The 12,465-nt window shown below is 50.2% G+C and overlaps 1 protein-coding gene across 1 annotated transcript in view; it reads left to right on the top strand.

Moving 5' to 3' along the window:
- The first annotated feature begins 3 nt into the window (after window positions 1-3).
- Window positions 4-12,465, top strand: part of SLC35B4 (solute carrier family 35 member B4) — a 19,032-nt gene continuing 6,570 nt past the window's right edge. The window contains exons 1-8 of the mRNA XM_026867862.1: window positions 4-80; window positions 4,958-5,071; window positions 6,123-6,225; window positions 7,351-7,400; window positions 8,704-8,785; window positions 10,164-10,224; window positions 10,968-11,077; window positions 11,245-11,320. Coding sequence (XP_026723663.1) covers window positions 4-80; window positions 4,958-5,071; window positions 6,123-6,225; window positions 7,351-7,400; window positions 8,704-8,785; window positions 10,164-10,224; window positions 10,968-11,077; window positions 11,245-11,320 — 673 coding nt within the window. The remainder of the gene's footprint in view (window positions 81-4,957; window positions 5,072-6,122; window positions 6,226-7,350; window positions 7,401-8,703; window positions 8,786-10,163; window positions 10,225-10,967; window positions 11,078-11,244; window positions 11,321-12,465) is intronic.

The raw sequence follows: 12,465 nt of genomic DNA, 5'->3' as shown, positions 1-12,465 counted from the left end.
GCCATGCACCCGGCCGTGGCGGTGGGGTTGGTGTTCGGCGGCTGCTGCAGCAACGTGGTGTTCCTGGAGCTGCTGGCCAGGTGCGGAGCCGGGGAGAGGCTTTGGGGGCAGAAGGAGGGGTTAAGGGCAGGAATGGGATCGGGGGTCCGGTGAGGGGCCCCGGGGCTGGGGGCCGCAGGGTCTCCTCCGCCGGCTTCCCCACTTGTGAGGGGAGGAAGCGGCAGCGGCGCCCAGGGGGTCTCCGGGAGGTTGGAGGAGGGGACTGGAGCAGGAGACTGGTGTGAGAGGGTTTGGGGTGATGGGGGGCCTGCCGAGGGGGGACCCAGGGCTGGCACCCAGCCTAGGGCTGGCTCCGAGGGGGTCTGCAGCCCCGGCGGGGTGGACGGGCCCCTCCTCACTGCTTGAGGGGCAGCCTCAGGCCCCGGGGCTCCTCATCAGGGTGCCAGGAGGAGCCTGAGTGTGGATGGCGAGGCCCTGGCCTTGTTGTGTCACCGTCTGATGGGTTTTGGGGGGGTTTGGCGCTGTCCCCCTTGGCTTGGGCCCAGTCTGGTCCTATCATGGGTCACTTTGGTGTCCTGCCCAGGCACCGGGGGTCTCTCTGCTCGCACAGGGACCACTGCATCGGTCTGGCCCTACAGCATCCTCACCACCCTTGCTCTCTGATCCCAGCGCCTCGTACAAGTAACAGCTGAAATCCCGTGGAAAAGACATGCAGGAGCTGGCTAAGGGTTCCCAGGGACAGCAGGCAGGGCCAAGGGAACATCGTCCTTCTGGAAATGTGATCTTAGGCAGCGTCACGTGGCTGCAAAGCCGACATGATGAGGGCAAAGAGTCCTTTGTGGCACTTGGAGTGAAGGCGAGTCGCCAGGTTGCAGAGAGAGGAGGGCTGACCTTTGGGGTGTATCTGAGCACTGCGTCATCTTCCTCACCCTTAGGGAGGAAGGCTGGTGTGGCTTGGAAAAGGTGGTGGATTTGTTTTCAGGGCTGGCCAGCAAGTTGTGAAGGCAAAAGTGCTAGACATGACTGAACTGGTTCTGTGTCTACAATCACACTTAAGTCGGTGTGGAGCTGCATCCCCTGACTATTCAATACTATCTCCAGTCATGCCCAGGCTTTTGAAACAGCTAGTTAAAACGCGCCCTTACTTCCTCCTCATTATCATCCCAGATTCTTAAGAGAAAAAGGGAGTGTAGAAGAGAGCCTGACTCTGTAAGCCAGCAGTGGGGATGTTTGCTTTGAAGTGGGAGATCAGGAGGCAGGTACTTAACCCAAGGTTGCACAATCACTCAGCAATCCCTGGATAAATCAAGAAGCAGTTACTGGAGGCAGAGACCTTGCCTGGCGGGTTGTCTTGGGGATTACTCTAACCTCTGTGTTTCCCGCCTGGCTTGTGCTGCAGTGTTGGTGAGGGTGGGGAAATGGGTCCCTTCGAACTGGAGAGCTTTGGGTCTGGCTTCTTGCATTTGCCACTTGGCTTGTGTCTCCTCCAGCCAGACCTTAAAACAAAAGTGAGCTATTTGGCCCTGTTCAAAGACTACATTAGGTGTCTAAGCCCCAGAAAGAATTTTGAGCAGCAAATCCAAGAAGTGCAATTGCAGACATCAAGGAAAAGCTGCTTTTCACACACAAGCTTCTCTTAAGCATTGCCACTCATCCACTTTAGAAATTCCCCTGTTACTAAGAGCTCCTGTCCCCTCACTTGCCCTCCACCTTTGGTCCCTAAATTGGCATAACACTGGTTATTTCTTTTTGTCTTGGTGTTACCTGAAGGGAAAAAGTCCCTCCTGAAGATGAATCTTCCCATAACAAGCAAAGTCCTGGAATAGGATCACAGGAAAAGGCAGTGACCAGATTGATAGTCCAGTGAGGAATAACAAAGGTGACTGGAAGAAATTTGCTCAGGATTTATGAGGACAGAGTAAAGGAATGAGAACTGTTTAGTCTAGAGATGCCTGAGGACAGACAAAAGACTTTAAACGTGTGGAGAACAGCTGTGGAGGAGATAAGTACTTCTGCTGGGCTCTGGAGGCAGAACAAGAAATAAGGGGCTTAAAATGATATGAAAGAGATGTAAAACAGACCAAAAAACCGGGTTTGCTCCCTCAATGTAGTGAAGTATAATGTAGGAGAGAGAGCAGGGAAGCTCCTCGTTGGAGGTTTTCAAGAGAAAGTTAACTAAACTCCTGTCAGCATAACAGAAGGAGGCCTGGACAGGGTGGGAAACACCATCAAGCTCATCCCATCTACCCATGTTTGGAGCAACCTGACCTGTCCTGCTGATGTCCCTTCCTGATTGACCTGGGGAGGTCTGTCTTGAGCCGTGATGCCAAAGCTCAGTGTGCAGTGTACATACAGGCCTGGTTAGAAAGCCCACGATCTGCTCTTCACCTTCTGAAGCTGTGTCCTTGTGAGGTGCCTTCCCTGTAAGAACAGTTGAGGCTCTGCGTAGTAGATCTCAACGGGGTTTCTTCGCTGTATGGTGCCAGTGAAGAGGTTGCTCTTCTGCAGGGGCCGTTGAAGCCATTCCCTATGAAATGTGGAGTCTTCTGCAGTGATGCGTGGAAGTTTTCCTTGGAGAAGTGATTTGGATGCACTGAACTCAGCCTGAGTGCCCCAAACTGATGTGCAGAAACGGGGCTGGCCTGTTTGTGCTCCGCTGACATGACAGAGCCCTGCTCGGGCTGTTTCATCCCACCATCTGCTGGGGCTGCTAGACACTGAACAGCCCAGGCAATTCCATCCTAGGAGGCAGGGTGACACTTTCATCCTAGTGTTTCTGCATTGCTTCTGGAGGACTGTCTATCAGTTGCTAGAGCTAAAGCAGATCTTTGGTGGATATATCCAGACTTCTTGTCACTTCTTTTAGGTCTATCAGTATGTTAGGTTTGTGAGTCAAAGGCATGGGCAGATATAGCCTTGGAGGGGTTTTATTGTTTGTTTGTCTGTCTTTTTATTATCAGTCAACACATAACCCTGTGTCAACACTTTACTGATAATGTGAGGTCGTATGTACAGCAAGTGACTGAATGCAAGGGTCTATGAATTGGGAGGAAAGAAAGTCTAGTGCGTGGAAACAGTGTTGGTTTATTCCAAGTTTACACTTGCTTTGTGTTCCCCTACAGAGATAATGTTTACAATCCTGGAGCCTGGCCTCTGTCTCTGGCTCAGTATCTCTTTCCCCCAGTAACTTGTGAACCTCTTAACCTCATTGCACAGCAGGGATTGAAGTCTCACAGACAGTTAAGCTCTGAAAAACGTGAATACTGGCAGGTGGGTAGAGGGGAGGGGCTCAGGCTAGTGCCTACTCCCTGAAAAATGCAGGGAGAAGGTGGCCTTTCCAGGTCCTGTTTGGTGACAGCCACGTGCCAGCTCGGCATTAACCAGAGCACTGCTGCTGGTTCTGAGGAGTCAGGGGTGACAGAGGAGATTTTTTGGAGGAGACTGGCACTTTGGCTCTGCTGCCAGGCAGACAGCTTGGTTATTCCTGTTCTCCAGTGCATCTCTCAGCTTGCCTTCTACAAAACTGTGTCTCAGCCCAGTCTCTACCTGCTTGTGATGGTGTGTTGTGTGAGCAAGCTTTGTGCTTGTGTAGCAGGGTGGGGGGCAGGAATCAGTGAGTGGCCTGCCGCTTCTCCATCAAGTCCTTGGCCTCGGTTTCTATTTTGCACTAGAGAAAGGGGAAGTACTCACTCAAATTTTCTGTCTCCCACTGCAAATAACAGCAAGCTTTCCGATTATCTGACATGTCACGGCCTCCTCTGAGCCCGCAGCTGACTCTGTGCTGCCCAGGGAATCCTCTCCTGCTCCCCGTAAGCTTCTTAGGAAGGAGGCAGGTCTGCAGCAGACATGTCTGCTAGGAATGGGGGAGCAGCGTGCAGGGGGTGTTTGTTTAATGTCAGGCTGTTACGGGTTGTCTTGCCCTTGTGTGCAATTCCTCTTCCCTCCGAATAATCATACAGAGTTGATTTGCTCAAAGGTGGTGTCATTTCCACTACAAAGGTAGCGATAACTGCAGTGCCTGGGTCTGTCTGGGAGGACAAAGATGCTCAGCTAAGAGGAGCTCTTTTTCGAGGTCTGACTTCTGTGACTTTTGATACCTTGTGGAGTTTGAAAACTTCAGTGCAAAGCATGTGTCGCGTTAGCAAGCTCCCTGGCTTGTCTGTCATGTGGCATTTAATGCCACCACATTTTTGGGTTCCCATGATGAGCTGTTTTAGGTTCTTTCTTGAACCTACAGCCAACCTCTTGGCATCCAGCAAATGCAGGAGGGCAGAGAGCTAAAGCTTTCTGAGTAAATGGAGAGCAGGTCTGTGCTCGTGTTCACGTGCTCTGGGGATGGGGTACAAGCAGGACCACAGACTCTGTGCCTCACTCTGCAGACACAGACCTGACCTCGGCCCTTCCCTCACGCGGTGGAAATAAGGGCTATTAGAAATGCTGCTGCCTTCCTCCTGGGTGGACTCATCGTTTCCCCAGACCTCTAGCAAACACAGCAGCTTGTAGGTAGGCAGAGAGCCCTGTCAAAACCACTTCCCCATGAGAAAGAGGGAGATCCAGTTTCAGTTTGGTTATGTTGGTGCCTGATGTTGCTCATTCAGATCCCGTACCCTGGCGGGATGTTATTCAGACCTGTGAGATACGACCGATTCCCTCTTTCATTTCCTGATCCCATTCACCACGTGCCCCCATGACAGGGTGGCTGCTCATCTCTTCTTTGGAAATGTTTGAGGAAGGGATTGCTGCACAAGTATCTACAAGTACAGGTGAGTAAATACTTTCAGGGAAGTGTTTAACAAAGGCAGCGTGAGAACCTGGACAGATAAAGCAGTAAAGCCCCTCCAGGTTGATGCTCACTCTGGGATGATGAGCTGTTAGGCTCTTTTTCTTGGAGCCCAGTGCAGTGTTTACTCTCCATGACATTGCTCTTACGCTTAGTGTTTCTTCTCCCTGCCTGCAGGCAGTTTCCAGGATGTGGGAACATAGTGACATTCTCCCAGTTCCTGTTTATCGCGGTGGAAGGCTTTATCTTCGAAGCCAACTTTGGGAGGAAGAGGCCGGCCATACCAATAAGGTACAGTTGATCTGAACGCTTTTGCTAGGCACAAATTGATCTATTATCTCAAGAAGTGTTTAATAAAATGGCTTATCCATTTATCCTGTCTAAATCCCATCCATCCTGCAGAATTTGCGAAGCCACATTGAGAACCTGTCATGCCTGATAAAATACGAGCTTCTTGTTTATTGAGAATTCTTAATAGGAAATTGCCATCAGATACTTTCCTGCCCAAGAAACAGGGCAATGTTTTACACAGTTAAGAGTTTGCTGTGTTTGAAAAGCTTGCTGTCTCTCTGGAGCTTGATACAACGGGCGTGGGAGAGACAAGTTTCCTGGAAACCTGGCCAAATTCACTTTTGTATTTCTCCATCAGGGCTGATCTTGTCCTGGCGATGGCCTGACACGTTCATGCTCTCCTCCCTGGCCCTCAGTGGCTGTAGCAAAGTGAGGAGGTTTTGTGAGGTTCCTTAGCAGACTGCCTAGTCTGTGGCAAAACAGAGTGCTGTGCTGAGTGCTCGGGACAGAGATCCTCATGACAGAAAGTTGAGGGCAAGTTTAGTGCATTCATGGCTGCGTCCCAGTGAGGGACTTCAGTTGGTGGGAGGCTCTCTAGCTTCGGTGTCGAACCATGGAGGTGTTAAGCCTGGAGTTGAATGTTTTCTCCTTCCACTCAGGGTAGCGATACCTGCTGGCAGAAAATGAATCCCCTCAAATCAAGCCTTGTGTTATGCCACTGTCCATAGGAAAGAGGGGTCTGGGGGAAGTCCAGGTTAGAAGATTCCCACTGGGGAATAAACTCAGTTCCCCTTTGCTGGGATTGGCACAGGCTGAGCCAGTGCAGGTCATCCTGTTTCCTGTTCAAAGGACTTCCCTGCTACATCCAAAGTGGACTGATCTCCTTGTTAGTCCCTAGCACAGACCCAAGAGCTGGGTGGGCTCCTGCTCAGCCCCAGACGTTTCCTTGCAACCTGTAATCTGTTCCCAAGGTGTCTTCTCCCATCATCCCAGGGAGGTTCATGCACAGCTATCAGCTTTTTTTGTGTGTGTGTGTGTGTTTGTGTTTCAGGTACTACTTCATCATGGTGGCTATGTTTTTCACTGTCAGTGTGGTGAATAACTATGCCCTGAACTTAAATATCGCCATGCCGCTGCACATGATCTTCCGATCAGTGAGTACTGTCATACCATCCTTTTCCTCCTCATGTGCCATCTCTTCCCATCACCTCTGCAAGAGCTGTCCCTGGTGCATGTGTTCTGCCACCCCCTCTTTCCCTGCAGGCACCAAAACCCTGTGCAAATATTAAACTTGTGAGGAGAGCAACCTTGCTCTGACGGCTCAGCTTCAATTCTCACTTTCACAGTGTCGATTATTAAAGTTCAACTGAAGGAACGAATGGGAAAACAGAGGCTCAAACAGGCTTCCTATTTTTCCAGAGGTGGTTGGGGAAGTAACAGTGACAAAACCAAGCCCATGCTCTGGCTGTTGGCCCTGGATAAGCTGAATTGCTGGCCAGAGGGTCGCAGCTTTCCTTTCCACCCCACAGCTACACCAAGTGGTTCATGTCCTAGTGTAGGTGTCTTGGTTAAACACCGCAGCTCAGAGAGCATGGATTTGGCCTAGTTCCACCTGCACTGTTACAGCATAGGTCTTTGCTTTGGAAAATGCTGTTAAAATGCATCTTCACTTAAGTGTAGATGAATGTCAGGCTAAAACATCTGTTAAAACCAAAGAAAATGGAGCCCCAGTTGTAGGGAATAAGAAAATCTGCTGGGCAGATCTGCTGAGCAGGGGCTGTTCTCCCACAACACATCATAGGGTTGAGATACCTCGAGTCGGGAGAGGTTAAAAAGAAGAAAACCAGACAACAGTCTAAGAGCCCTGTCCTGCATTAACCGTGAGGGATGGTTCTTGTATTGCAGCCCTGCAGTCAATCTATGGGGCTGTACTTCTGTTCCAAATTAAAAAACCACTGTGATTTGGCCACATTCTGGTCTGTAGCATGCACTCAGTTCATGGGTGGACTAGAAAAAGGGGAGGCCCATTGACTACAAGCTCTTTGTACCCTGTTTGTCCCAGTATCCTTGTTCCCAACCCAACCAGCTCAGCTTCCCCCTCCTCCTAGCTGAAGTGGACTTTCCCCACCCTGTCAGTTTCCCTGATCCTATTTCTGTTGGTGTTTTGGCATCAGTTGTATTGAGCTTGTGGTGTTTCTCTGGGGCAGGTGTCCCAGTCCAGGGAATTTTGTCATACTGACTTTCTGTTTTCTTTTTCTCCTCCTCTCTCTTCTTTCCAGGGCTCTCTCATAGCAAGCATGGCTCTAGGTATCATCATTTTGAAGAAAAGGTAAATCACAAGCCTCTTACATAATCAGAGAATGCTTTGCCATTGACTTATTCCTGACTAGTGTTTAGTGCCTTCCCCTTTCCTGTTAAATATTCTTGTTTTACTGATGGGGAAACTGGGGCAGAGAAGTTGTGCCTAGACTAGAGGCTGGAATAGTTTCCTCTTCTGCATTTCCACCACCCTCACTCCTTCGTTCAAGGGAAGCATGGACTGAAAAGAGAGATTTTACACATGACTGCAGCCTTCTGTGTTAGCTCACCACTCCTGATGGTGGGTGTACTGGCTCTGCCTGCAATGGAGTTAACTTCCTCCTTTAACTTTCCTCATGGTGGTGTGTTTGGGTGACTAAACCAGTGTTGATAGCACACTGATGTCTTGACTGTTGCTGAACAGTGCTTACACAGTGTCAGGGCTCTCTGTTTTTCCCCCCTCTGCCCCCCAGTCAGTAGGCTGGGGGTGGACAAGAAGCTGAGAGGGGCTACAGTTGGGACAACTGACCCAAAATGGCCAAAGGGGTTTTCTACACCATATGACGTTGTGCAGTAGAAACCAGGTTAGAGGAGGAAGGGGGTAGGGGAGAGCTGGCCTCCAAGATGGCTGTGCTTGTGGGAGGTGGTGAGTGATTGCCTTTGCAGTATTTTTGTTGGGTTTTTTACCCCATCACCACGAGTTTTCTCGGTTTAGGCTGGCTCTGAGGAAGGATTTCTGTGCAGAAGGGGCTGTTGGGCGTTGGAATGGGCTGCCCAGGGCAGGGGGGAGTCCCCGGGATCCCTGGAGGGGTTGAAGAGTCGGGCTGAGCCAGCGCTGAGGGATCTGGGGGAGTTGGGAACGGTCAGGGGGAGGGTCATGGTGGGGCTGGAGGAGCTGCAAGAGCTTTTCCAACCCAGATGATTCTGGGATTCTGTGAGGTTGGGGGAATGACCTTGGCTGCTGGCTGGGGTCAACCCACTGCAGTGGGCAAAGATATCAAGGACAGGAGGGTCCTCCCGGCTGCTTGGGGTCTGACTGTTGGACCAGTGTGGGCCCATCCCCACCGTTGCTATGCAGAGATCCACGCTGGCTTTGGCCTGAGAGGGATCCTCTGCCACGGGCAAGGAGATCTTGGTCCAAATTCTTCTGTTTTTTTTTCAGTTGGAAGAAGTTGGCCTTCTCTTCCACTAATGTCCAGCGTTAGGTAGTGAGTACGTGCCCATCACCCCAAGTTCACACTGGTGTAATGGAGCAAAATTCAATGCAAGGGAGCAGTAGATAAACAACGTGGGTCTGGGCCGGGTCACTGACATCTCTCTTCTCCCCTGTGCAGATACAGCGTATCTAAATACACGTCCATAGCCCTGGTGTCTGTGGGGATCTTTACCTGCACTTTCATGTCTGCAAAGCAAGTGGTAAGGCTTGGAAAGGGCCAGAGGTCATAGCTGTGAACCTTATTGACAGGAGGAGCTGCTGTCAGCCCCTTCATCAGAAATTCCCTTTGCCTGGCTGTTAACAGAGAGACAAGATGTCTCCTAGCTCTAAACCTCCTCCCTGAAAGCCCTTGTTCCAGTCTCATTTTTCTTTCGTTTGGAGGGAAGGGATGCACACACACTTGTGTGGTTTAACTTAATTACAGATGCCTTTTAAACTGTTCAGGTTGCTTTTTGCTGAGAATAAGCCATTTTTTTTGCTGCAGAGATAACAGCTAGAAGCCCTTACTGTGCCCTTACTCTGGTGTGTTGCAGTTAGGAGCAGGTGAATCTTAAACAGAACTCAGCCATCTTAAGTCTTTGCTCTTTTTACCCCAGAGGAGTTTGTTAGCTTTCAGGCTAGATTTTTCCAGACCTGTTGTCATCCAGTGTGACTTCCTATGACCCTTGAAATAAAGTGCATATATTTGGAGAACAGAGGGAGTGAAGAAAATCCACGTGTAACACCGATTTGAGCTTTTCTTGAGTCAGCACCCACAGCCTGATTTTGTCAACTGAAGACAGAAAAATGGCATAAAGTGGTGGTCAAGTGAAAATCGGTTGCACTTAATCCAGCTCTGAGAGATTGGAAATGAAACAGGGCTGTCAAACCTCCAAGTGCCCCATCACTTTTGATACTCTCCGAATGTCTGAGGAAGGTCTGTGCTGTGCAGCCTTGCTCTATTAATCCCAATAAACTCTCAGCAGGCATGGGGTTTTGGTATAGTATGGACAGTTGTGGTAGAGGTCAGTAATCTAATTTGCCCTAAACCACAGTGAAAAAGAGCTGAGCCAACTCAAGCTGCTTAGAGTTTTACCCTCAGCTAACAGCATCTACAGGCCTGGTTTCCTCCATGTTCTTGACCATGAGCCAGAGCCCTGGTTTTAGTACCCGACTGGGGCTTGGCCAGAGCCCTTGTTCTTTCCTGCACACCTCTCTGAGATGGGGATGGAGGAGCCTGCCAATGGGCTGTCTGTGGGAGCTTTCTAAGTAGTACTGATTATTTTTCTCCTTGAAGAGTTCGATCTCTCACTGAGCCAGGGCATTTCTTTCGGAAAAGCTACTTTCTTGATCAGACATTTACAATTTTTGCTGGCAGCTGGTGCATTTCCCTGAGTGGAAAGCAAAGCGTGTTGTAGTTGCTCCCACCTCTGTTCAGTCAGGGAAACAACTCTGGAGAATGTGAGACCTTGGGCAGACTTTGCTGTATGGGCTTGTTTAGAACACAACACACAACCCAAGAGTGAGGTACAGGCAGGTGTGAATGAGCTGCAGGGATCTGGTAGCTCGTGGTGACTGTGTTGTGTCTCCCTCCACCAGGCATCTGACTCCAGCTTAAATGAAGAGGACGGACTCCAGGTTTTCTTGTGGTGGCTGCTGGGTATGTGAGTGCCATCCTGGCCTTGCTGGGATACCGGCAAGACGTGGCTCTCTGATGGCCTTGGCCGTGTGGGTTGTGCAGAGCAGACTGTGGTGGGAGCCCCCGCGCTGAGGTTAAGTTGTGCTGAACGTCTGCTGGATGTTGATTTGCAAAGAACGGGGTTTTGTGGTGCTCGTTAGCAGCTTTGCACAAGGAGATGCTCTTCATTTGGCTGACAGGTTAAATATGTCACCTGAGGGGTTTCTGCAAGGCAGCAGCTTAGTGACAGAATGAGACCACAGTCCTGCATGTTTGCAGATAATCTTGATTTCTCTTTGCAAAAGCAGCCCTATCTGATGCTGTGGGATATGCTGCATAGAGAGAGAGAGGGGCTGTAGATGGTTCAAGTGTTCATTCAGCCCAGTATTTCAAGTCTTGAGTCTATTTTTATACCTCCAGCCTAGGCCTGTTGGTGGCTTTTCCTGGAACCTGGGATTGATGTCGTGTCAGTAGTGGCAAATGGCCCCATCCCTGGTATCCTCCCAACTCCACGTGCCAGTGCTGAGTCTCTTTAAGAGGTGTTCGGATGTCTCTTGGCATCTCAGCCATCGTAATATGATACCTGTGTCCCCAAGACCATTATCAGTTTTCTTATCAAGTCTGTACGTTTCTTCACTGAAAGCCAAATTGTGGGAGTCTTCAAGGTGGTTGACTTGAGCTCTGCCCCGTTTGAGCAGTGTTGCAAGGCTGTGCTTCTGTTCCAGGGATTGCTGCGCTCACCTTTGCCCTCCTCATGTCTGCCAGGATGGGGATTTTCCAGGAGATGCTGTACAAGCAGTTTGGAAAACACTCCAAAGAGGCTCTTTTTTACAACGTAAGTCACTGTGGCTTTTCCTGGGTGGATAGAACAGCTTAGAGAGTTGCTTCCCCTCCCACCCTGTACTCGAAGGGTCCCACACTGCAAGGCTGGAGCAGCGAGGAGTGTGCTCTCAGCCGGAGGTGTGAGGCTGCTTAACATCATGGCTTTTCTTTTCTCTCCAGCACGCGTTACCACTCCCAGGATTTCTCCTCCTTGCCCCAAACATCTACCACCATGCTGTCCTCTTCAGCCAGTCCGGTAAGTGTTGCACAGACACATCTTTGCTCTTGTACCTTTCTGTCCTCTGGAAAATGCTGTAAGCTTTCAGTTCGGCAGTTATGCCTGTCAGGCTGCTGTCTTGGGATATTCAAGCCCTTTGAACTTTCAGGTTTGATAGAAAGCCAAAAAAACCCCAACCCATGCTGTCTTGAGGACATTGTCCAGCCTTTTCCTACCAGATGCCAGCATACCAGGACGAGAGGTGATTGCTGAGGGCCTGGCTGTGGGCCACTGGGGGTTCGCCTGGTGCCACAGCAGCTGGCAAAGCTGAGCCCTGAGTTACTGTTTGGATCAATGTGGTTGGAGCCCAAGTTTCTCACTAAATGCCGCTGCCTACACCTTACTGGGCCCAGCAAGATTGCTCATCCATCCCCCTTGAGCTATACATCTCCTTAAGTTTAGTAGTAAAATTCACCAGGCTTCCCCTATCCCTGATCTTGTGAAGCTGCAGGGACCTTTGCTGCATAGGTTTGCTGATCCTCTAATCCCCTCTGAGTAGGGGGATTGTTTGCATGCGTGGATCACTTTAACCTGTTCATTAATATCATTACAAAATATTTCTAGCACGCTACACCTCTCTCAAGGAAAGTGTGAGGTGATCCCTGGGGAAAGGAATGTGATAGTTCAAAAATGGGAATAACAAGGCCAAATCCTCAACCACAGGCAGAAACGCAGACCCATTGGCTTTTGTTCTACTGGTGCTACGTAGGCTTTGCCTTGCTAGTGCTGTCAGCCTCTCGGAGCCGTGCAGTTGATTAATCCAGATTTAATAGTAGGACAGCCCTGATAGGAGAAAGCAAGACAGAGCTTTTCTTTTAATGTCTTTTTTCCTTTGCCTACTTCTTCCGTCTTCCTTCCCTACTGAAGTCCAAGCAGAAACACCTGCAGACTTTCTTGTATTTGTCATTTACCACAGTAAATGTTTTCTGCCCTTGGGCCACAACAACCCCCAGCAGGGCTCCAGGCCTGGGGAGGAGTGGCTGGAGAGCTGCCGGTCAGAGAGGGACTGGGGGGTGAGAATGAGCCAGAGTGTGCCCAGGGGGCCAAGGAGGGCAACAGCATCCTGGCTGGTGTCAGCCCTGGCGTGGCCAGCAGGGACAGGGAAGGGATCTGAGCCCTGTGCT

The sequence above is a fragment of the Athene cunicularia genome (genome assembly GCF_003259725.1).
Source record: "Athene cunicularia isolate RWA chromosome 1 unlocalized genomic scaffold, athCun1 chr1_part2, whole genome shotgun sequence".
NCBI classification, from domain to species: Eukaryota; Metazoa; Chordata; class Aves; order Strigiformes; family Strigidae; genus Athene; species Athene cunicularia.
Note: the sequence above shows the minus strand (reverse complement) of the source record. Positions and strands in the feature narration are given on the sequence as shown.